The sequence below is a fragment of the Pelodiscus sinensis genome, chromosome 6, assembly GCF_049634645.1.
Source record: "Pelodiscus sinensis isolate JC-2024 chromosome 6, ASM4963464v1, whole genome shotgun sequence".
Classification (NCBI taxonomy): domain Eukaryota; kingdom Metazoa; phylum Chordata; order Testudines; family Trionychidae; genus Pelodiscus; species Pelodiscus sinensis.
In genome coordinates, this window is record NC_134716.1 from 109,360,835 (window position 1) to 109,387,190 (window position 26,356).

The 26,356-nt window shown below is 40.0% G+C and overlaps 1 protein-coding gene across 1 annotated transcript in view; it reads left to right on the forward strand.

The window, feature by feature from the left end:
• Positions 1-428: 428 nt before the first annotated feature.
• The window catches only part of CPLX4 (complexin 4), a 37,801-nt gene continuing 11,873 nt past the window's right edge, over positions 429-26,356 (forward strand). Inside the window, exons 1-2 of the mRNA XM_006116528.4 lie at positions 429-1,448; positions 4,629-4,716. Coding sequence (XP_006116590.1) covers positions 1,282-1,448; positions 4,629-4,716 — 255 coding nt within the window. The 5' untranslated portion in view covers positions 429-1,281. The remainder of the gene's footprint in view (positions 1,449-4,628; positions 4,717-26,356) is intronic.

Below are 26,356 nucleotides of genomic sequence, written 5' to 3' on the forward strand. Positions count from 1 at the left end.
TAAGTAATATTTATCTGTTTTCAAAAGGAAAGTTAAAGTCTTCTGATTAACCAGAGATAATCCAGGATTACTGAATCCTGCAGGGGTTTTTCAGTAGCAGGGAGTGCTTTAATTAGAATGGTACTAATGTAGATTAGGGCATTAACTGAACTGAACTCCTCCCATATCACCAATAAAATACCATCTGCATTAGAAGAGCCATTTTGATAATCAGAGCTGAAAAATATTTCATTAAACTGTACCCAGTAATTCCCAGTGTGATTATTAAAATGCCCCAAAGTGTGCATGATATTTGAGACATGTAAACAATTTCACTTCCTGAAAGAGTTTGCAATCTAAGCGCTATCTCCTACTAACCCTTGTGTGAGTACACACAACTCACACAACTAATTCCATTGAAGTCAATTGGATCATTTATGAGTAACGAGCCCCAAGAAGACAATTTTCAGACAAAAGGTAGCAATGCTGTGATCTAGCTGCACAAAATGCTTTTCTTACCTTACTGTTACCAATCTTCAGCACTAAATAGTCCATGGAAGGCCAGCCAAAGTGCTGTTTGAGAGAGTATAGAGCCATAAACAAATCAGAATGGTTGAGAAAAATGAAGATCTAGTCTTTCCTCTATTTAAAAATTTTTTTTTGATCAGAGTAACTATTCATTCATCTGTCACAGAAACTAACCATTTTAAAAGGCTTGAAAAAGCAGATGAAGAAAATCCCATTGAACGATACTTTCTGTCCAATGGAATAAAAAATATTAATGGCTAAAAGGATTGGGGTTTTTTGCTTAATGAAGAATCCTAGTTTTCAGCTCTCATTGGACAGTGCACATGCAAAGGGATTTGCTGCTCAGTAGCCTGAATTTTATAATTCCAGTGCTATCATGTAATGAACCACCTCTTATTTGAACTCACACAGTGTGTGCTCTGATAAAGGCTCTTTGCTCTCCATGTAGTTGTTTCCAGAATAAAGAAACCAAAATTGTGAACTGCATGAATTTTTCTGTATTTACAATTAGCTTAAGGTATTAATATTAAAAGTAGGTAGCTGCATCTAATGATTTTCTGAAGTAATCTGAACCATCTGCCTCTACATCTAAGGAGTTCACCACTTTAATCCAGATTATGGCTGACGAACTGTTTTTGGCATCCTCTTCTCACTAGCATTGTGCCCTTGAAGAGCTGCTGGGGGTTGTTGTAGAAATTCCCTTGCTGACAAACGTTTTGTTGTCTTCCAGGAGCGTTTTGTTTTGTTTTGTTTTTAAATTTTCTTCAGAAGAAAATGGCTTTCTTAATGAAAAGCATGTTGAGCAACCAGGTAAAGAATTTAGGACTTGGTGGTGGAGGTGAGGAAAGCAAAGAAGAAAGTGGTCCTTCCGACCCAGCTGCAGCAGCGGGAATGACTAGAGAGGAGTATGAGGAATATCAAAAGCAAATTGTTGAGGAGAAGTGAGTACACATTCCCTTCTTACCAGTGTGTGGCTTACTCATGATTACTTTGGCTCATCTTAGAATAACCCCAAGAAACCCCAGAACATCTTTCCCCTGCCCCCACTTTCCTTTTGTTAAACATAGGGAACATTACCTTGTCAAACAGCCTCTCTAAAATAAATACTCATCTAGCTGCAAATTGTAAGATGTTTTGTATCGTGATTTCTTCCTTCACCTTCATTTCCATCCCCCATTATTTTCCCCCCACATTCACATACACATCTTGTGTTGGTGTTGCTTTCTGCTTCGCTACAGGCAAGATTATTGCTTTCAAGTTTATTTCTATAGGTTTAGTGATATTAGTGTTGATTGTAATCTGAGAATGCACTGGTTAATGCTGAAAATCATATAGTCTGCCTTCTTAAAACACTAAATCTGATATGCTTAAAATATTTAATTGCCCCATTTATCATTGCAAACATTTGAGGATGTGGTATGAATGCAGTGTGTAAAGCTGTTAATGTTTATCCAAAGGACATGACTAATTTCAGAACTATAGTCCTAAACGATTTTTCCATTTCCCAAAATCTATTAAATGAGGCAGAGAGGTTTTGCTCTCTGTTTAAAGCTCATGAATTTTATTTTTTCTGATAATCACAAGCTGTAACTACATTCTTTGGAAGTAAAATGTGTAGGCATTGTTTACATACATAATGCACATATAGTAAAATGATGGATTTCAAGGTAGGAATTGAGACCCTTCATAATGATAAAGACAATTGAATTCTAAATCTCCACTGCATCTAGTTCACTAATGATCAATTACATAATGGCTGCTAAATCCTACATGTAAGATGATTATAGGTGAAAGGTTAATGGTGTATGGAATTTAAGAGATATCCAGATCTATATTTAGTAGCAGCAACTTCACTCATAAAATCTTGTGTACATGTAGCCTGTTTGTAAACATAAATCAAAATGTTGCCACCTTTTGTGGTACATTAGGGAGATTATTTTTTTCTTTTAATCGGCCTGCAAAACGATGTAGTGCTGGACAAGATGAACAAAGCAAGAAATCTGGCGAGGAGAAAAGTTTAAAAAGAGAAGAGCATATTCTTTCGACAATGTTTTGAAGTCTGCTATATTTGTTAAATATGCAGCTCTGCAATAAGTCAATAACTAACCATTATTGCTTCCAGGACAGGTGGGGAGAGGGGCAGCAGTAATGAGAATGGTTACATGTTTTTTGCAGAGAAAAACCTGAATGATGAAACTAGGCACTGCTGCACTGGTTCAGTAATTGTTTGTCAGATCCTGGAATCATGATCACAGATACAACATCTGGTTTTAGTGACCTCCTTATTTTACTCAGTTTTACATCTCCACAGCCTGAGGATCAAAGGTTAAAAGACTTGCCCAAGGTCATGCAATGAGTTAGAGGCTCAGACTGGATTAGAACTGTGACATGACCTCATTGTCTCCACTATTTTTGCTTTAATCTCGAACCAACACTTGTTAAGTTAAAAATATAAAAATGCATGCATCCATCACCAGTCGTCAGGAAGGCATGTGAACGAGCAAATGAGAGTCTCGTTGGGAGTGAAGGGGTCCTCTCAGTCACATAGTCCAATTGCTTGCATCCATAAGAAGGTTGATTTCACTACTCATGATAAATGGGCATCCATTCTAGCCTTGATTTTCTAGAATTTTGTCTCTGAAGTTACACTTCGGCCCATCTTCTTTGTAAAGATTTGATGATGGCAATAAATCATTGTGAAACAACTGTCCGCAAGTATGTGAGGGATTGTAAAACGCAGAAAGAGGATCTCTTATTATTGTACACAGGCAGGCTAACTGGAGTATAAGGGTAACAGTAGGTGAGAAAATGTGCACTAACTATCAGAAAATGGTCCTGAGATCTGTTTAGCTGTGGAACAGCTTTTCAAGGAGATGCGTAAAACTAGTTTACATGAAATTCAAGGGTCTGTTCCACAGCAAATAGTATTGCACTGGCAAAAGGGTGGACAACACAACTGAATAGAGTCCAAATTGTTCACCTCTAGTGGACGGGAATCGTTAATTGCATGGCAGGCAATGGCATATTATGTATGAAGGTTTTTCACTTTGAAGGAAGTTTCTCTGCTAAATCCATGCATGTTGCTTTGAAAGCTTATGGTTAGTTTTTATCAACATACTTTTGTACAAAAACCAAACGTTTTATGGAAAAAACACATGGCAATAAAGAACTTTGAAGAATAGGTGGGTAATATTTCTCAACTACCTGTATTGTTATCAACTTTAGAGCTGACAATATACACCACCTAACCAAAAAAATCACAGGAAACATTTTTAAAAACAAGTGAAGTCAAATTTTACCTTCATGCAATAATTTTACCTTGATGCAATAAAATGGGCATTCATAAATTTGGAAGTGAGCAAAGTCTCTTTGCCCCTTGTAGATCAAAACCTGGAGTGATGATTAAAGACTGTGGTTTGTGACTCAAAAGTAACTGCCCTATAAAATATCCCTTGCCATGGCCATGTAAGGGGTAAACAGACCTGTGATCACTTTTTTTTCTCCCATTAAATTTGGGTTGATATAGATACCTTCCTTCAACAGGCACATCTTTACTGAATGGGGAATAAGTGTCTCATCTCAGATTATCAGGGGAGGATTTGAACTTTGAGATTCTCTTGTAGGAAGTTCTCCATTGATCTCAGTAATAATGGCTTTTATCAATGCAAGAACCAGCCAAGCAGGGAGAACAAAACTGACAGAGATCCGTCACATTGCTGATGTCATTAGGCTTGTCCTTAATTTCTTACAAAGATTAATGACCTACTGGTCTGACTATAGATCTGGTTATCAGGAATTCCTGACTTCTAATGGCACTTCTAGCAGGGATTCCTTTTGTAGCTTTGGACCAGTGGTTTAACTTTGTGTCTCTAGTTCCTCTGTAAAATGGACATAATACGAATCTGCCTCCCAGAAGTGTTGCAACATAGATTAGTAAAAAGCTTTACATACGTGTGGTTTTGTTTGTTTACTCTGAGGCCGACTATACTATGTTAAAGCATAAAATGGCATGAGAATTACTTCAGTCTATACTTCACTAGGGGTGAGTAATTAGTTCTGTGACAGTGACAAGTTGTGTGTGATAGGTTTCTGGTTACAAGCCTCTTATTTTGATTTTTCAGGATGGAGAGAGATGCAGCGTTCACACAAAAAAAGGCAGAGAGAGCCTGTCTGAGGGTTCACCTGAGAGAAAAGTACAGGCTTCCTAAGGTAAGACAAAGTCACAATCATAATCTAGTTTCCAGGCCAATTTTAAAACTGCTGCAATCCAATCACTCTCTGGCTGGAGAGATTTCATACCCCTGTCAGCTTCAAGGCTGGCCCACAACATTTTGGCACCTGTGGCGAGGAGCTCAAATGATGCACCCATGCCTCCTTGCTTGGGCCAAAACTTTGAAAGGTCTCAATTCTGCCTTCTTCCTGTTCTACTCCTCTCATGGCATTCCACCATTTCTGTGCATCTAGAGAATACATATGCACCAGGAGCAGACCAGCAGCAGCAGGCCCCCCCCCCCCCCCCCCCCAGTCTGGCACCTGAGGCAACTGCCTCAGTTCACCTATGGTAAGGCCAGCCCTGGTCAGCTTCCAACAAATGTGCACTTTGAGACTACCAAGCCCATTCGCCAAAGCGATCCCTGTGCTACGATATACTTCACTATAACACAAAAATGGAGGAAGCCTGGCTTTAGGTTGTTAAAAAGGGCTTGTGATTTTCAGTGCCTCCATTTTAGGTGTCCAACCTGCAATGCTTTAAAGGGACTTGACACTTTTAAAGGGTGCTCAGATAAATCTCCATCAATTTTGACACTCAAAATCAATAGTCACTCTTGAAAATTCTGTCTCATTAGGCATGGGGCTTGGGATTTGAGACTTCTTAGTTTTACTCCTGAAAGCAATGGCTGGAATTTATGGGGGTTTCATCAAATGAATTCTTGGGCAAAATGTGTCTGCTTTCTATAGAATATGTTGATTTTTTTGTCAAATCTTTTGCTTTTCCAAGGAAAAAAATCAATATTATCCATGGGGGAGGGGAAACCTTTTCTGATACACTGTAATTTGTGGCTCTTTCACTACTTGACTCTTACTTTGGGTCCTAGTATCTTAGCTTCTCTGTGCCTCAGTTTCTCCACCTTACTTTGCAAGATTATTGTGAGGCTTCATAGATTAATATTTAAATGAGCTATTTCACATGGACAGTACTATAGGAGTGCAGAAATAATGATAAAATAAAGAGAGTGAAACAATTTTAAAAAATAATCTTATGGTTTCTTTTTCCATTTGTCCCACCTACAGTAACGGAGATGAACTGTCTTTTGCAATGTTACTGGGTGTCACCACAATTAAATATTTAGGGTAAAATTTTCAAAGGCATGTAGGTGTAGAAAATTGTGTGCCAGAGTCTGTTGTTAAATGACAATTTGTTCAAGGCTTCATGATTAGGTTTTAACAGTTTTCCTTACACTAGGGGAATGAGCACATTTCTATTTTTGTTCTGTGCTGCACTGAATAAAAAATAGGTGACCAGTACTTAGCAAGACACATGCTATGACATTGAAAACTAGGGCTTTAGGCATTTTGATAGCATTGCAAACTCCCTGCTTCAGTGCTATACATTCAAAACCCTCTAAAACTTTTGAATGATGAGTTTTATTTATTCTGCTGTCTCCCTCTTTCCCCCATTCCTGTCTCTAATGCTCCTAATCAAATATTAAGAAATGAAAATGCAGCCCTGAATGAAGTCAAAGACATCTGGAACGTTGCTAACACCCTGGGCAAGCCATGATGCCTTCAGAATCATTGTAGGTAGTACGGTTAACCCTTAGGATAAATGGTATTTTCCAGACTGGTATACAAATGAATATGTAGAAAGTAGGGCTGTTGATTAATTGCAGTTAACTCACATGATTAATTCTAAAAAATTAATCACACATTTAATTACACTGTTAAACAATAGAATGCCACTTCAAAATGATTTCAATTACAACACAGAATACCAAGTGCATAGAGCTTGCTTTTATATTTTTATTACAAATATTTCCACTGTAAAAATGATACACAAGAAATGATATTTTAATTCACTTCATACAAGTATTGTAGTGCAAGCTCTTTATCATGAAACTACAGCTTACAAATGTAGATTTTTTTGTTACATAACTGCATTAAAAAATGAAGCATTTTTTTAAACTTTAGACTGATTTGTCCTCATCAGTAATGTGTTTTTAGCCCTTGATTCTCTACTCATCCCTCTTTCTACCCTAGACTAGGCAGAGATGTTTTTAGGAATGCTTAGTCTCTTCCCGTTAAGCCCTTTTGTACCAGACATTTACGTGTATTGTAGGAGCAACTCACTCCTTAAAATGTAAAAGCCAGTCTTGTATCTTCATTTCCTTGTGCAAAGAGTTTACATAATAACACACATCTGCTCTTCGACAATTGCCTTTGTAACAAAAGTATTTTTCTTACTACAATTTTACAGACCAGGAACCAACATGTCTTACATAGACTCAAACATCTGCTGTATTAATCAGTACCATAATGGTTGTCCTTGAAAATCTTTACACTATGCCTAGTGCAAAAATGTAGATGGTACTCAGGCATATTCTATATACAGTGGGTGGCATAGCATATGGCAACGATATTAATTTCAATTGCCTTTGTAATTTTAATGTCACAACCTTTGAAATGAACATATCAACCTTCATTACACTTACCATAACTGAGTCACTGTTACCTTGTGCTGACCATATCTGTTAGTTGTATCCACCTGTTGTCACGTTATACTTTTTCCCCCTTCTAGAGGGCCTTGCAGAATCAGATCTTTTAATTATGCCTTGTTATATGTGTCTTTGTCTCTGTAGATAGCACATTTAGACTAGCATAAAATGAATCTGGTTCAAAAATGCAATTGAGCTAAGACTCAATCCAGCAGCTGTGGCGTGATTTAAGTCTGCATGATCAGGCCCATAACAGAGAAGGCATGGGGGAGCCATGCCAAAATTTAGAGCTGGGGAGGAATCAAATCATATTTATAAGTTGCAGAGGCAGTGCCGGTACTGGGAAACCAACTAAATGTTATTGAAAGTGGAGGCTGTCTGGAAATCAGCTTTGTCTAAACCCTTTAATCCTCCCCTGTGTTAACTTAGTTTCAGGTTTTCTCTCCTCGTATTCAGAAGTACAGTACTTGGATCAATTTATAAACTTCCATCCACTTTCCCATAGTTAGCCTCACAATTCAGGCAGGCCAATAGAATCACTTCATGGCATTTTAAAGATTCCTAGAGCAATTTTCTTTGCATGTTGGTTTAAATAGGTGCTGTGTACAAATATAACATACAAGGAGTTTTGGTCCTTAACTACAGGCAGTCCCCGGGTTACATGGATCCGACTTACATCGGATCCCTACTTACAAACGGGGTGAGGCAACCCCGCACTAGCTGCTTCCCCCCAGTAGACCAGGGAGATGCAAAGCTAGCGCCCCTCCCCCCAGCAGACCAGGGAAACGCGGAGCTGCTTTTCTCAGCAGACACTCAGCTTGAGAATAAAGGACTGAGGGAAGTGAGGTGTGGGAGAATAAAACAGCTCTGGAGAAATGTTTGGCTAGAGTTTCCCCTACAATATGTACCAGTTCCGACTTACATACAAATTCAACTTAAGAACAAACCTACAGTCCCTATCTTGTACGTAACCCGGGGACTGCCTGTATTCCAATTTATAGAGATTTTTCTGATAGATTTATATTCTCAGATTTTAAGGCCAGAAAAGACCATCATGTTCATCTAGTCTGACCTCCTGCATGTTGCACAGAACTTCACCTACCCATTCCTGTAATAGATCCTAACTTCTTCTGCAACTCAGCCAGTCCTCAAATTATGTTTAAAAGCCTTCAAGTTAACGAGAATCCACCATTTTACACTAGTTCAGTGTTTTTCAACAAGTGGTATGAGTACCCTTAGGGGTACTCAAGAGAAGTCTGGGAAAAAACTGAATTTTTGTTTTAAGTTTTACAGTGCTTTATTATTTTTGTACTTTTTACACCCAAAAATTTCATCCCCAGACAGGCAACGATTAAGTTGTTTAAACAAATGTGTCGCAATGGTAGAAAAAAAATTGTGTATCTGAAAAGTGTAGGTACTAGGTATACATATAATTTTTTAAAGGGGTATTTTTTTAAAAAAAGGTTGAGAAACACTGCACTAGTTTAAACTTGCAAGCTTCCTGTGCTTCATGCTTCAGAGGAAGGCAAAAAACCAAGGGTCACTACCAGTCTGACCCAGGAGAAAATTCCTTCCTGTTCCCAAATGTGGTGATCAGTTAGGCTTTTGTTTTGCTTTTTTCTTTTGCCAAGAGTTCCTCTGGATGGCATCGACTGACATCTTCTTGGAACAGGGAGCATTGTCTTGGTGTTCTCCTCTGGATCCCTTGTTGATCCTGTTATCTGCACCTTCATTCCTGTTTTTCATTCTTGGTCTCTTGTAATCAATTGGGTTCTTAGCTCTGAGAGGGCAGACTTGCCTTTGTTTTGTTAGGCTCTGTCTTCTGACCCAGGACTCAAATGGGCTGACTCAAGATATGTTTTATCAAACATATGACTGCTGAGTCGAGGCCTTATAAGTAAAGCTCTGGTAGCTAGAGCAGTGTATGTAATCATCAAATTGTTGTAGCAGTAAACTCATAGCATTTTTGCTGTCGTCTTTTACTGGGTGGAAGCATTTATCTGGCATGGTGGCCCTATTAAATGTTGAGAAGTCTCCGTGCAACTTTGTACTCTACGTTAATTAAGTAGCAATAATGAAATTAATAATCCACAGGGAGCTCAACACATTCAAAATTCCCTAAACTAACGAATTATTAGTCTGCCAGGGTCCTCCATTCATAATTGATCTGGGCTACCATCACAGAGGTTATGTAACAGCAGGGAATAAAGAGTCAACCTTGGCCCATAGGCAACCACCTTATTAAATCCCAACTTAAAGAAAAAATATGAAAAAATCTTCCCATGAGCTGTCAGCTCTTGTAATTTTAACTTTAACAAAGCACAGATGTGGGAGTGGATTTTTCTGGGAGGAAAACGTAAGTGTATGACATCTCTGTTGTATGCAAAAAGAATGTGCTAACTACAGAAATGAGTAAGGAAGGGGTAGGGTGCTAGCAACTCATCTAAACACAGTTGAGCCTCTTTCATCCAAATACTTCTGGTATCCTAATTTAGATTACATTCTTTCAGAATATTGAAGGAATTTGGTTTGTTTAGTTTAGAAAAGAGAAGACTGGGAGGGAACATGATAGCGGTTTTCAGGTGTTACAAGGAGTAGAGAGAAAAATTGCAGCAAGGGAAGTGTATGTTGGACATTAGGAGAAAAACTTCTTGTCAGGATGGTTAAACACTGGAATAAATTGCCTAGGGAGAATGTGGAATATCCATCATTGGTCATCAAGTCCAATCCCCTGCCCTCATGGCAGGACCAAACACTGTCTAAATCAACCGTGATAGATGTCTATCCAACCTGCTCTTAAATATCTCCAGTGATGGAGATTCCACAACCTCCCCAGGCAATTTATTCTAATGTTTAACCACCCTGAGAGTTAGGAAGTTTTTCCTAATGTCCAACCTAAACCTTCCTTGCTGCAGTTTAAGCCCATTGCTTCTTGTCCTATCATCAGAGGCCAAGGAGACCAATTTTTTCCCCCTCCTTCTTGTAACACCCTTTTCAATACTTGAAAACTGCTATATCCCCTCTGTCTTCTCTTTTCTAAATTAAAAGAGAAAGCTGCCAGATCTGGCCCACAGCCACCTCGCCAGCATGCTTACTATGTAGCAGCTCACACCTCTTTAAACAGCTGGCTGCTAATTGCTCTGGGCATTGGGGAAGGACAGGAAGGCTCCATGCATTGTCCCCATCCCTTAGCAAAAGCCCTCAGCTCCCATTGGCCAGTTTCCAGCCAATAGGAGTTGAAAAAATTTGCTGGAGGCAGTGCAGCGAGCAAAGCCTCCTCCCTGCCTCCCTCCCCCCTCCTCTTGCTGGAGCAGAGCCACGTGGAGCAGCCAGCCCAGTCTCATTTTCCTACAGGGCTGCTGGCTAAGAACTGCCTAGGTAAGTGCCTCCCAACCCGGCCTTGCCTCTAGCACCCCACCTCCTCTTTCCCCAACTTCGTGCCCCAAGCCACCATCCCCTCTTGCCCCGGTCACCTCTCAAACCCTCTGTATCCCCTCTCCTCACCTCCTCCAGGTCACAATTCCCTCCCAGACCCTGCACTCCCTCCTATACTTCTCCCCCAGGCCAGAATTCTCTTCTGCGTGCACACACCCTCCTGGACCCAGAGCCCCTGCCCCAGATCATAATCCCTTCCTTCACCCAAACTCCCTCTCAGACCCCACACCCCCTCCTGCACCTCCATCCGCTATCCCAAGCTCCCTTTCACACACCACCCACTGTCTCAGACTCTGCACCCCCTCCATGGAAGTGTGGCCCTTGACCAATTACCAAAATCTTGGCATCCCCATTAAAAATTATCGTCCACCCCAATCTAGATGGCGCTTAGTCCTGCTGTGAATGCAGGGGACTGGACTTGATGATCTCTCAAGGTCTTTTCCAGTTCTAGTAGTCTATGATTCTTCTGTGGATATCACTTACCTGGAAAAGCTCCCACTTTTATTGACACTTCCATTTATCACAATAAATTCCAATACCTCAGTTTCATTTGGATACCAATAGAGATGGTGAGAAAACTCAAGAAAATAATGTCATGCTTTTTAAAAAAAAATGTTCCACTTTGCATGATTTCAAATAGACCCATTTTAAAGTTTTTATTAAATTGTTCACAATATTTTACCAAACTTTTTTCAAAATGTCTTAAGAAAAAACAGTGTATTCACTATAAAAAATGGGCTTCTGTTTTCTATCATGTCTTTAAAAACAATTTAGATAACCTTTATCTAGACTATAGATTATTCATGGCAAATTGCACCCAAAAATGGAAAATTGTGTGTCAACAATTTTTCCCAAAAATGTTTTTTAAAAAGGACATTTTTTCATGAAAATCTTTTTGAGTGGAAATATTTCCATCCACTCTAACTGGAAGTATACCTTGTCATGAGTTATGTTCTCACTTTCTTGAGCACAATAAAAAGGATTTAATCTGGGCAAAGTTGTAAAAAAATACTAAAGTTACTTGTCCCTTCTTCACTTTGATCTAAAATGGTTGACCGGGGGGAGGGAGGGGGGAGAGGGGACAAACAGGAAGAATTAGACAAGATTTTATTTTATCATATTTGTTTTTCTGACCAGATGTATTTGATTTAAAATCAAGTTTGAAATCTACCTTTTTGTGAGAATTGTAGCAGTGGGTTCAGTATAAATGATTGCCTTTACATATTGTTCTTGTTGTATCTCATTGCTATATTGGGGTGATATGAAGTTTCTTGTTCTGGCAGAGGTGAATTTTGATACCCTTCCTAAATTTGCTTGGTGGTTCTGTGGCTAATGTGCCAAACGTTGCCACTGTTTTTGTTGTCATTAATTATTTCTATTGTGGTAGTAACTTAGGGTATGCCTGCAGAGCATTTTGGAATAACAAAATGCATGTCTACCCAGCAAGCCATTATTTTGAAATAATGTCAAGATGTAGGACTTCTTACTCCAACTCCTGTAACTCTCATTTTATGGAAGAGTGTTCTTCCTTTGACTTCCCTCTGTGTGGACAGCACCAAAAGCTATTGGTGTAGCTGAATTTGCATATCTTAATTCTACTTTTGCCCAGCTGTATAGATGTGCCCTTGGAGACCCAGTTATTGTTCAAGATCTTATTGCGTGGCTCTGGTTGAGAATTTTTTGACAAATCATTTTTTCGTCTAAACCTGCCAATTCATCAAAACTGAAACTTTGTGAAACAGAGACAAATATTGAAACTTGAAGCATCATTTTAAAAAATGTAAAAAAAACTTTGTTTTTTACCTTGATTGAAAAGAAATATATTTTCTGGTTTAACACAACTTTTCATGTCAATATTTTAGCTAGCCTGAAAAATGTTTTGAAAAGTCTAAATCTAAACAAGACACTTCTAAATTATTGCAACAAAATGTTTAAATTAATCTAAAAATAGTTGTTTTTTGTTTTGTTTTGTTTCATTCATGAACATGTTTTTAGGTTTAGACATTTTTGTCCTGATTCATACAGGAAAAAGAATTCAAAGTCTTAAAAATACGTGTAAGACAGGAAAAACATTTCCAACACAACTCTATCTTTGTGCTTGGTGCTGTGCATCAAACAAGACAGTTCCTATGCCAAAGAACTTACACTCTAAAGCATTTTAACTCTTTGTAAGTTTTTCTAAAGTGGCATTCAACTGTACAGCACACCAGGTACTTCCTTCATCAGATGCATAAGCTACTGTTTTCCTGTTGTCTGTGAAGCATATGGAATTTTGGGGCGTCCTACATCATTCATATAATTCTAATTTCTAGAAAAATAAATAAAACCCTATTGCTGTACCATCATACTGCCTCAGAGAAACAGCACCCTGACTACTGAAATACAATATTTTTGCCGTGGGAAGGCTCTCAAAGATGGTAAGGAAGTTTACATACACTTCACATTGCCAGCTTCATTTAGTATTTTCAAAAGTTACTTACTAACCCTTCTGTTTTTTTGCATGAAAACCTGAAGCTGCTGGTATGTGGATTAAATAGAGAATTTAAAGATACATTCCCTAACCTTTAGCTGAACTATATTTTACACATCTACCTCCTACAAAAACCATAATTTAGTCCTAAAGTATTTATATCCAGTTCTGCCCAATGATTTTAAAAATTATCTTTCAAAACATCAAAAGTATTTTTTTTAAAAGATAGCAGGGAATCTAATAAAAAAGTAGATTAAACTGATTTATCTGTTAGGAAATAAAACTACATAGTCCCAGAAAATGATTTATAAATACACACATGTATTATTTAAAGAGCAAGTATAAATCTGCATTTTGTATGCAGCATAGTTAGAAGATATTCTATTACTAACCTTTAGGCACTGAAGGCCCCCTGGTGACCTTTTCATAAAATTACATCATTCTTTCTTTAAAGCATAGCCATTTTTTTACCTCAAATTCACTGGTTTTGAAAGCAGATACTTGTCCTATTTAAAAGAAAAACAATTTTTCATTTTCATAAAATTATGCCATCTTTCTTTAAATGTCTTAGCAAACCTTGTTCATTATCAAGTGTAAAACATTTATTGTTAGTGATTTTATCATTTAAAATATACACCCTTCTCCATAATTGAAAACTTGCTGACTGACTTTAATAGCTCAATGAAACCCATGAAAACTGTGCTGCTATCAAATGTGGTAGGATTATTTTTAAATGACAATATGTAAAAATGAAATTGTCCTTCTTTGTTCAAGTTACCTACTCCCTTTCAACTCTGCAATATTGAATAATACATCTGTGAACTATTAGAAATTAAAAACAATTCTATAAGAGCTCTGAGATTGGGATAATCAAAGGATCCTAAACCTAAAATCACAGCCAAAGAGTCTGAATGGTCACATTTGTTCTTTACAATTGAAAGTTATATCACTTGTGGCTTTTCATTGGATGTATTCATTGGAACAGCAGCAGTAACACTTAAGTCTTAGATTCAATTTTCAAGGTCAGAAGGGACCATTGTCATCATCTAGTCTGATCGCTTACATAACTTAGGCTGTAGAATTTCCCAAAAGTACTTGCTAGAGTGTATCACCTGGAAAAACATCTAATCTTTAAAAATGTCCAGAATGGAGAATCCACCAAGATTGTTCTTACGTTTTTCCAATGGTTAATTATGTTCACTTGTGGGCTGTGTCTAGACTGGCCACTTTTTCCAGAAAAGCAGCCGCTTTTCCAGAAAAACTTGCCAGCTGTCTACACTGGCCGCTTGAATTTCCGCAAAAGCACTGATGATCTCATGTAAGATTGTCAGTGCTTTTGCGGAAATACTATGCTGCTCCCGTTTGGGCAAAAGTCTTTTTCTGAAAAACTTTTGTGCAAAAGGGCCAGTGTAGACAGCAGAGATTTGTTTTCCGCAAAAAAGCCCGGAAAAGCACATCTAGATTGGCCATGGACGCTTTTCCGCAAAAAGTGCTTTTGTGGAAAAGCGTCCGTGCCAATCTAGATGCTCTTTTCCGAAAATGCCTTTAACGGAAAACTTTTCCGTTAAAAGCATTTCTGGAAAATCATGCCAGTGGAGACATAGCCATTAGGTATGCCTCATTTCTCATCTGAATTTACCTTCAACTTCCAGACATTGGATTGTTATACCTTTTCCTCCTAGACTGAGGAGCCCGTTATCAAATATTTGATCCCCATGAAAGTAGGTAACCGAGTCACACATTAACTTCTTTCTGTTAAACTATATTGATTGAGCTCCTTGAATCTATTACTATGTCATGTTTTCTAATCTTTTAATCATTTATGCGGCTCTTCTTTGATCCTGCTCCCATTTATCAGTGTCCTTGAATTGTGGACACCAGAACTAGACATACTAGTCCAACAGTGGTTGCACCTTTGCCAATTTCAAGGTAAAATAACATCTCCGCTACTCAAGATTCCCATTTTTGCTTCCAAGGCTATCATTAGATCTTTTGGCCAAAACGTCTCACGCAGAGCTCATTTTCAGTTGATTACCCGCTGCTATCCACAATTTTTTTTCCAGAGTTGATGTTTCTCAAGATAGAGTCCCTCATCCTATAATTGTGGTCTATGTTATTTATTCCTAGATGTACACAGTTAGTCCTATTTAAAACACATATTGTTAGCTTGAACCCAGCATGCCAAGCTATCCAGACTGTCCTATATCAGTGACTTGTCATCTTCATTATTAACCACTGCCCCATTTTTGTTGTTGTTGTTATCTGCAAACTTTATCAGAGATTATTTTATTTCTTCCAGGTCAGCGATAAAAATGTTAAATAGTGTAGGACCAAGAATTTATCCCTATGGGACCCACTAGAAGCACTCTGCTTGATGCTGATTCCCCATTTGTATTAGATGTTGACAGTTAGCTAATTTTTAATCCAGTTAATACATGCCATGTTAATTTTACATGCTAGTTTTGCAATACAAATGTGCAATATCAAATCAAATGCCTTACAGTAGACTAAATATATTACATCAATACTATTATCTTTATCAAACTTGTAATCTCCTAAAATAAAGGAACCTAGCTAGCTTGAAATTCTGTTTTCCCTAAGATCATGTTGATTGGCATGAACTATATTACTCTCCTTTAGTTCTTTATTAATTGAGTCCCATATCAGCTGCTCCATTATCGTGCCTTGGATAAATGTAAGATTGGCAGGCCCATAATTACCTCGGTTTTTCCATTTAGCATTTTAAAAATATTGACACAACATTAGCCTCCTCCCAATCTCCTGTAATTTTCCCAGTATTCCAAGAATTAGTGAAGATCAGCATTAATGGTCAAGCAACTTAACTTGAACCCAAGAGTTTTAAAAGAGCAGGCTATCTGGACCAGGGACGGATATAGGGCAGGTCGACAGGGCGGCCGCCTCAGGTCCCGCGCTTCAAGAAGCCCCACACATGCGCCGTTGCAAAGGGGGCCCCCACAAAATGATCATCTGCCCCTGATCTGGACCATCTGATTTTAAAACATCTAACTGCTGTTTAATATCTTCCAGAGATACTAGTGGAATGCAAAGAGAGTTTTGGGATGATATGACTGCATCATCTGTTTTTCCCCAAATACAGAACAAATACTTATTGAATGCTTCTGCGTTTCCTGCTTTATTAATCATTCTATCATCTCCATCTAGGAATGGGCCAATGCCACTGCCACTGCTAGGTGTCTTTTTGTTGCTAATCTCTCTCTATATAGAAAAAAGTTTTTCCTGCTGGATGACAGAATGTTCCTGCTGGGTGACAGAATGATGTCATCACATCATCACCATCAACAGGCTCTCTCAATGAAGCAAAAGCGGCCAGAGAGAGAGGCTAGGGAAGCATTAAGCAGAGGGTGCAACCTCCTAGTATTCTTTAAAAACTCCTTTTTATTGTCATTAGTTCTGCTGACCAGAGATTTCCCTAGGTGTTCCACTACTTCCTTTATCAATTTTCTATAGTTCCTAATATCTGATTTATATTCATTATGATCAGCTTCATCTTTCTTTCTTTTGTTGTTTTGTATATTATTTTTATAGCTGTTTTCACTTTGCCCTCTAAACCAGGTCACTTTTTAAAACCTTCATAGCTTTATTCCTTGATTATGAGATTGTGTCTTTTGGGGGCATCTAGTAAAATGTTCTTAAATACTTACTAATTATTATACATATTTTCCTGATTACATTCTTGCTCTTGTCTGAGAACTGTTTATTGCCCCCAAATGAGGCACTTATACCAAAAACTTTTACTTTTTTGCCAGTAGGTAGTAAGGGTGGGAATTAGACGGAAGTTGTTGTTGATATACCATTGGTAAGTAACAAATAATTATTTTAAAAGTATAGTTAGGGAAAATTTAATTGCATAAAAGTTATTCTGTCATTATAGAACCTAGAAGTTCAGATTGGGTCTGTAAAAACAAGCATTTAAATGAATAGATGAGTAGAAAAATGTGATGAAACTTTGTTTTGCCTTCTGGAAGTGTGTGATCAACCAGCTAATGTACATTCCTTTCCTGGAGAAATATTTTACTGCTGTTACTTCTGTGAGACTAAATCCTCAAATGAGGGGTTTTCTAAGGTATTAGCATAGTTAGGGGCCTAGAGTCCATGGTGGCTGGATGCCAAATGGGATGTTAAAAATCTCCCCTGTAACTTAGGGCCTCTTGCTGTAATAATCTCTACACAGGTGGTCTCTTCCTCCCCAAACATACACACCCCACTTCAGAATTCCAGTGAGACCAATAAACTTGTCCAGTGCTCATTGTAGGATTCTGGCCTCATTTTTCATTCAGTCCTCTCTGATTAAATGTCCAATGACAAGAGTAGAAACTCTGGACAAGTAAAGACAGAAGCTCAGAGTCAGCAAAATAATTAAGCACTTGCTTAAGTGCTTTTCTGAACTAGGGTTAACTGGGTAAGTGTTGCAAGTTTTACCATTTTGGATTTGTGCATTTATATGATCTATTATTTTAGGTTGTAACCCAACTTTCCCCTCTCTGATATACTCAGAGACCAAATATGTAACTGATATGTTACCAAAAAAACCCAAAACAAAAGTATAGCATTTGAATGCTCTTCCCCCATGAAAAGTATACCCATTCTGTTATGTTTCTGAAGCAAGTATAATACTCTCCTAAAAATCATTTGGAAATGTTGGCCTGAATCTAAGTACAGGCTATTGAACTGAAAGGCATAAAAGTTGATATCAAGAAGTGCCAGAAGGTGTAAATAAAATAATGAATGTCAGGACTAAAAAGGGTTCCCACATAACTCCAAAACTTAAAACTCCATCCATGCTATATGGACCAGAATTTATAGGAGAAAACAGTTCCTTAATTAACTTTAATCCTATTAACAGAATTGTCAACTTAGGTTTGTCGTTGAAAAGATGTTTTCATCCATGCGAAGTATGGTTTTTTTTTTGACAAATTTTGCCTCTTCACAGTAGGCAGCATATCACCTATTTCCAAGGTAAGATTTTGTCTTTACTCACTACAGTCATCTTAATAATTGATTTTTTTCACACAACATTGTGCTTGGTCTCAGTTGAGTATTTCTTACCCCCTCATACGGTTTCACTGATGTATCCAGTTTGTAGGAGGAGGCCTCAAAAAGAAGATGAAAATAAGATACCTCATGAGCTGCATTTTAAAAGCTCATCGTTTGGGGGAGAGTTCCTATTATCCTACCTAAGATTATGGCCTCCAAAACTGTGTACTAAATAGTGTGTAATTTGAAATATCATTATGGGACTGTTAGGTAAGTTAGAGCGATGACATAAATACAGGCAGTCCCCGGGTTACGTACAAGATAGGGACTGTAGGTTTGTTCTTAAGTTGAATCTGTATGTAAGTCGGAACTGGCTCCAGATTCAGCGGCTGCTGAAACTGACTGCCAGTTCTGACTTACATACAGAATCAACTTAAGAACCCCAGGCGTCCCCAAGTCAGCTGCTGCTGAAACTGATCAGCAGCTGATTCCAGGAAGCCCGGGGCAGAGCAACTCTGCCTCGGGCTTCCTGTAGTCAGCGCTGGTCAGTTTCAGCAGAAGCTGACTTGGGGACGCCTGGGGCAGAGCAGCTGGGGTGCTGCTGGGTTGCTCCAGTAGCGCCGCTCCTCGGTGCTACTGGACCAACCCAGCAGCACCCCATCTGCTCTGCCCCAGGCGTCCTGATTCAGCCGCTGCTGAAACTGACAAGCAGCGGCTGAATCAGGACCTGGGGCAGAGCAGCTGGGGTGCTGCCGGGTTGGTCCAGTAGTGCCCAAAGCGGCGCTGCAGGACCAATCGGCAGCGCCCCAGCTGCTCTGCCCCAGGGTCCAAAACAAAAGCCTGGTCTGCTGGGGGGGGCACACTAGCTGCGCTCTCCCCCCCCCCCCAGCAGACCAGGGACACGGGGAGCAGAGCCGCAGCGGCAGCGGGGTGCCGCGCCTCTGAGGCTTTGCTCTGGCAAAGTCTCAGAGGCGCGGGACCCCGCCGCGGCTGCAGCTTCAGTCCGGGTGCCTGTGGTCTGCTGGGGACCGTCCCCAGCAGACCACAGGCACCGGGACTGAAGCGGCAGCAGCGGCGGTTCCCCGCGCTTCTGAGGCTTTGCTCTGGCAAAGCCTCAGAAGCACGGGAACCCACCCGGTGCCCCTGGTCTGCTGGAGATGGTCTCCAGCAGACCAGGGGCACCGGAACAGCTTACGAACGGGGCTTTCTCGCCCCGGAGCTCGCAGGTAGCAATCTCCGTTCGTAAGTGCGGATCCGACATAAGTCGGATCCGCGTAAGTCGGGGACTGCCTGTACACAGCTAACCTGAGATATTTTATCAGCCCACATGATTCCAAAACTAATCATAAAATGCCAGTAACAATAGGAAAAGATTTGCTTTTGCACAAAAGCATCCATGCCAGTGTAGATGCTCTCTTGTGCAAGAAAGCTCCAATGGCCATTTTAGCCATTGGGCTTTCTTGCGCAATAAATTAGAGTGGCTGTCTACACTGGCCCTCTTGCGCAAGAATACTTGCGCAAGAGGGCTTTTCCCTATGCGTAAGCATTGGAGTATTTACGCAAGAACCACTGATTTTGTACATTACAAAGCCAGTGTTCTTGCGCAAACACTCATGGCTAGTGTAGACAGGCGGCAAGATTTTGTGCAAAAGCACTTGCTTTTGTGCAAAATCATGCCAATCTAGACGCACCCTCTGGTTTGGCCACTGTACATGGCAGCGGGGCATTTCTGGCACTTTGTGGCATATATCACATTAGTGGATGTGCAAGTGGATGAGACCTTGATGGTGTGGCTTATGTGGTTAGGCCTTGAGATGGGTGTTGCTCATGTAGATGTGTGAACAGAGTTGCAATGGTGTTTATTGCAGGGATAGGTTCCTGGATAATTGTTTCTGTGGTGTGTGAGATGTGGGAAGAGTACAGCTGTCTGCCTTAAATATTGCATTTGGAGACCTGATTCATCACCACCTTACTTCATCTTCAGGCTGGTTGTAATAGTGGAATAACAGTATTGATTCAATACCTTGACTGTAAAGCTTTTTCACACCTGTGAGATGTGTGCTGCCCACTGTATTTTCTCTAGAAAATGGATTGAAAATTCAAAAAACATTGATGAATCTGAAATTTTAGTTTCAAATTATACCAAATCAGATGTTTAATATTTTTGCATGTGACCTATCTCTGGATTTGACATCTGAGCAGCACCCGAAAGGTCAATTCTCAATATTGTGTTCTGGTATTTGATTTACAGCTATTAATTAGACAGATTATATTATATTATTATGTTTAATTAAGGCCCAGATGCAGATAGAATCTAGCACTCCTGAGTCCTGTTCTAGATCAAGAAATAGCCATAGTTGGGCTTCTGTAGAAGATGGGGGGGAGGGTTGTTTGTTTGTTTTTAAATAGGCCTAAACAAGGTTCTGATTTACACCAGTCTTAAATCAAACTAACACTGTTAGCTTTTTGTCATATTAGTGCTGAGCGACTCGGCTGAGAGACCTCTGCAGTGAGCTGCACCGTTCAAACATACAGTAAGAAACTGCCTCCTCCCTGCAGTTTGCAGTCTCAATAGATGAGCAACAGGGTGGGAAGGATAATGGAGATGAGATACCTGCCCAAGATCAGTGGCAGAGCTGGAATTAGAGCCCAGGGTCCTGAGTACCAATCCAGTGCCTTATTCTCTGGCATCTCTAGCAGTACCACAAGCAAAGGCTTCATGAAGTCTGGATTTACACTGTTGTAACTGGTATCAAAATCTGGTTTGGAGCCATCATCATCCACCAACACCCCTTATCCATTGGTACAAAGTGACCCCTGTCCCCTGACTTCCTTATATCTAATTTCCCCCTCCCACAATACAAAAGGGGCAACTCTTCATCAGTTTAGCAGTCAGTTTCTCTCCCTTTTGTAATAAAACCAGAATGTGCCTATTCTTCATCTCTCCCCGGGAGCATTATCTCCCTCGGAAAAATCAACTGATTTATTTTCACCTTGGATTCTGCTGCTTCTTGACTTCCATCACAGCTGTGCTATTGAATGACCAGTAATAAGAGCAAGGAGTGAAATTTTCAGATGTAGCGATGATTTTTTTTTAACTTATCTCTTGCACATTTAAAGCCCAGCCTGTTATACTCACATCAGTAACTGTACATCTCACTACTCACTGTGCCCATGTCATTTGCAGGTGGTTAGAAAAATCGCCTCCCTTGGTGCTTTACCAAAAAAAAGGGGGGGGGGGAGAAGATGACATCTCTCTGGCTGTACATGAAGGACTTGTAGCTTCTTGAAAGAGAAGGTATGAAATGGCAGTGAAGAACCAGATGGGAAAATTGTAGGAAAAATAAGGAATCTAGGCAAAATGTCAGAAAGAAATGGCCAAAAGAGGGGAAATTGTGGGACTTTGTCTGTTTCTTTAATTTTTGTCATGAAGATTTTTAGAAGTGACACTCAAATTCCCAACCTACTGGCTTATATGTAAGACTTTGAAGAATATCATTCTCAACACCATCCGGAGGACTGCAGCTGAAACGTTACAGTATCATCTAATCTCCCCTTGCTCCTTGTCCATTTACACCGCTTTGGCAGATTCATAGTTGCTGGGTACAAAGAGTCTCAATCACTGCCATTCTGAAGGAAAAAGTTCCCCAGATGTCATTAAGCATCGTCCATATATCAGGCTCACTATAAAAAGATGCACTTAAATTCTCTTTTATTTTAATTAAAAAAGGAATACATTCTCTTCTTACAGTGCATCAGGAAAAGAAGAAACCTGTCATTAATTATATGCAGCCTCATAATCCCTAAATACCTTTTGTCATTTTGGAGTGAGACTATCACTGACTCAGTTTAATGAAGTGCACTACTCTGAATGTAAGTGATTTGTTAAACGTTACTCCGTGTGCTACATGATCTTTCTGCCTCCTAGACATTGTCAAAGCACAAAAAGAAACTTTCCAGAGCAAGAGAATTTGGAAGAGGAGAGTTTGTATGAAACATAGACTGGACTCTATTACAGGGCCAAATCCTTTCTCTGCAGGCCTGTCCTGGTAGAACAGAGGTAGCTCGACTGTAGAAAGAGGAGTAAGATCTGGAAATTGCATGTGGACTCCACACATAAGAACATAAGAATGGCCATACTGGGTCAGACCAAAGGTCCATCTAGCCCAGTATCCTGTCTACCGACAGTGGCCAGCACCAGGTGCCCCAGAGAGGGTGGACCGAAGACAATGATCAAGTGATTTGTCTCCTGCCATCCCTCTCCAGCCTCTGACAGACAGAGGCCAAGGACACCATTTTATCCCCTGGCTAATAGCCTTTTATGGACCTAACCTCCATGAAATTATCTAGCTTCTCTTTAAACTCTATTATAGTCCTAGCCTTCACAGCCTCCTCTGGCAAGGAGTTCCACAGGCTGACTACACGCTGTGTGAAGAAGAACTTTCTTTTATTAGTTTTAAACCTGCTCCCCATTAATTTCATTTGGTGTCCTCTAGTTCTTCTATTTAGGGAACTAATAAATAACTTCTATTTATCGGCCCTCTCCACACCACTCATGATTTTATAGACCTCTATCATATCCCCCCTCAGTCTCCTCTTTTCTAAACTGAAAAGTCCCAGTCTCTTTAACCTGTCCTCATATGGTACCCGTTCCAAACCCCTAATCATTTTAGTTGCCCTTTTCTGAACCCTTTCCAAGGCCAAAATATCTTTTTTGAGGTGAGGAGACCACATCTGTACACAGTATTCAAGATGTGGGCGTACCATAGTTTTATACAGGGGCAGTAAGATATTCTGGGTCCTATTTTCTATCCCTTTCCTAATAATTCCTAGCATCCTATTTGCCTTTTTGACAGCCGCTGCATACTGCGTGGAAGTTTTCAGAGAACTGTCCACGACAACTCCAAGATCTCTTTTCTGATTTGTCGTAGCCAAATTAGCCCCCATCATACTGTACGTATAGTTGGGGTTATTTCTCCCGATGTGCATTACTTTACATTTATCCACATTAAATTTCATTTGCCATTTTGTTGGCCAATCACTCAGTTTGGTGAGATCTTCTTCGAGTCCCTCACTGTCTGCTTCTGTCTTGACTATCCTAAACAGTTTTGTATCATCTGCAAACTTTACTACCTCACTGCTTACCCCTTTCTCCAGATAATTTATGAATAAGTTGAAAAGGATTGGTCCCAGGATTGACCCTTGGGGTACACCACTACTTACCCCTCTCCAATCTGAAAATTTACCATTTATTCTTACCCTTTGTTTCCTGTCTTTTAACCAGTTCTCAGTCCAAGAAAGGACCTTCCCTCTTATCCCATGGCCATGTAATTTACACAAGAGCCTTTGGTGAGGGACCTTGTCAAAGGCTTTCTGAAAATCCAAGTATACTATATCTACTGGATCCCCCTTGTCCGCATGTTTGTTAACCCCTTCAAAGAACTCTAACAGATTAGTAAGACAGGATTTCCCTTTACAGAAGCCATGTTGACTTTTGTCCAACAAATTATGTTCTTCTACATGCTTCACTATTTTATTCTTTACTATTGTTTCTACTAATTTGCCCGGTATTGAAGTTAGACTTACAGGTCTGTAATTGCCAGGATCGCCTCTAGAGTCCTTTTTAAATATTGGTGTCACGTTGGCTACCTTCCAGTCATTAGGTAAGGAAGCCGATTTAAAGGATATGTTACAAACCACAGATAATAGCTCAGCAATTTCCCATTTGAGTTCTTTTAGAACCCTTGGATGAATGCCATCCGGTCCCGGAGATTTGTTAACATTAACTTTTTCTATTTGTTCCAAAACCTCCTGTAATGACACTTCAATCTGGGACAGTTCCTCAGATTCATCACCCACAAAGGCCGGTGCAGATTCAGGAATCTCCCCAACGTCCTCAGCCGTGAAGACTGAAGGAAAGAAATCATTTAGTTTCTCCACAATGGCTTTATCGTCTTTGATTGCTCCTTTTATAGCTCGATCATCTAGGGGACCCACAGGTTTTTTAGCAGGCTTCCTGCTTCTAATGTACTTAAAAAACATTTTGTTATTTCTTTTTGAGTTTTTGGCTAGCTGTTCCTCAAAATCTTTTTTCGCTTTTCTTATTACATTTTTACACTTGATTTGACCATGTTTATGTTCTCTTCTATTTATCTCACTAGGATTGGACTTCCACTTCTTGAAAGATACCTTTTTGTCCCTCACTGCTTCTTTTACATGGTGGTTAAGCCACGGTGACTCTTTTTTAGGTCTCTTGCTATGTTTTTTAATTTGGGGTATACATTTAAGTTGGGCCTCTAGTATGGTGTCTTTAAAAAGTTTCCATGCAGCTTTCAGGGATTTGGCTCTAGTTTCTGTGCCTTTTAATTTCTGTTTAACTAACCTCCTCATTTTTGTGTAATTCCCCTTTTTTAAATTAAATGCCAGGGTGCTGGACTGCTGAGGTGTTCTTCCCACCACAGGAATGTTGAATGTTATTATATTATGGTCACTATTCCCAAGCGGTCCTGTAATGGTTATATCCTGGACCTGATCCTGCACTCCACTCAGGACTAAATCGAGAATTGCCTCTCCCCTTGTGGGTTCCTGCACCAGCTGCTCCAAGAAGCAGTCATTTAAGCCATTGAGAAATTTTATCTCCGCTTCTCTTCCTGAGGTGACATGTATCCAGTCAATATGGGGGTAATTAAAATCCCCCATTATTATAGAGTTCTTTATTTTGGTAGCCTCTCTAATCTCCCTTAGCATTTCAATGTCAGTATTGCTGTCCTGGTCAGGTGGTCAGTAATATATCCCTACTGCTAATTTCTTATTATTGGAGCATGGAATTACTATCCATAGCGATTCTATTGAACATGTTGATTCACTTAATATTTTTATTTAGTTTGATTCTACATTATCTTTCACATACAGTGCCACTCCGCCACCCGGCCTGCTCTATCCTTTCTATATATTTTATATCCCGGTATGATTGTGTCCCACAGATTTTCCTCATTCCACCAGGTTTCAGTGATGCCTATTATGTCAATCTCCTCATTTAATACGAGGTACTCTAGTTCACCCATCTTATTAGTCAAACTCCTAGCATTTGTGTACAAGCACTTTAAAAATTTGCCATTGCTTATTTGTCTGCCCTTCCCTGATGCATTGGATTCCCTTGTATGCGGTTGTTTGTCTGCTCTGGCCCATGGTTTGCCTTCTCACCTCTTCTCTTTCTGACTACAGCTTAGAGAATCTCTATCAATGGATTCTCCTCTAAGAGAAGTCTCCCTCCGATTTACGTGCATCTCCGCACCAGTCGACTTTCCCCCATCTCTTAGTTTAAAAACTGCTCTATGGCCTTTTTAATGTTTAGTTCTAGCAGTCTGGTTCCACCCTGGTTTAGGTGGAGCCCATCCTTCCTGTATAGGCTCCCCCTCTCCCAAAAGTGTCCCCAGTTCCTAATAAATCTAAACCCCTCTTCCCTACACCATTGTCTCATCCACGCATTGAGACTCTGAAGCTCCGCCTGCCTACCTGGCCCTGCGCGTGGAACTGGAAGCATTTCCGAGAACGCCACCATAGAGGTCCTGGATTTCAGTCTCTTTCCTAGCAGCCTAAATTTGGCCTCCAGGACATCTCTCCTATCCTTCCCTATGTCATTGGTACCTACATGTACCACGACCATCGGCTCCTCCCCAGCACTACACATAAATCTATCTAGATGCCTCGAGAGATCCGTAACCTTCGCACCAGGCAGGCAAGTGACCATACGGTTCTCTCGGTCATCACAAACCCAACTATCTATGTTTCTAACGATCAAATCACCCACTACTAACACCTGCCTCCTCCTAACTGGCATTCCCTCCTCCTCAGAGGTATCCTCAGTGCGAGAGGATGCCGCAACATCCTCTGGGAGGAGGGTCCCAACTACGGGATGGTTTCCCTCTGCTCCCATTGAAGCTGCTCACACCAGTTGTGCCCTATGGACATGGCAGGGGTGGGAGGTGAGATCTTTCACCATGGCAAAGGAAGTTTGTGAAGTGAAGGTCTAGTGGACCCATATATCTGCCAGGTATTAATCTGCATAAAAGTACGAGAGCACTGCTCACATTCTATTTGCAATCCTGAGGCTACAGCAGTGCCAGAATACCTACGGGTACAGAATTGCTCCCCTCCGATGCACCATGGCAATCCCAGCACATAGCCAAGGCCCTAATTAAGATTTTGCATACAA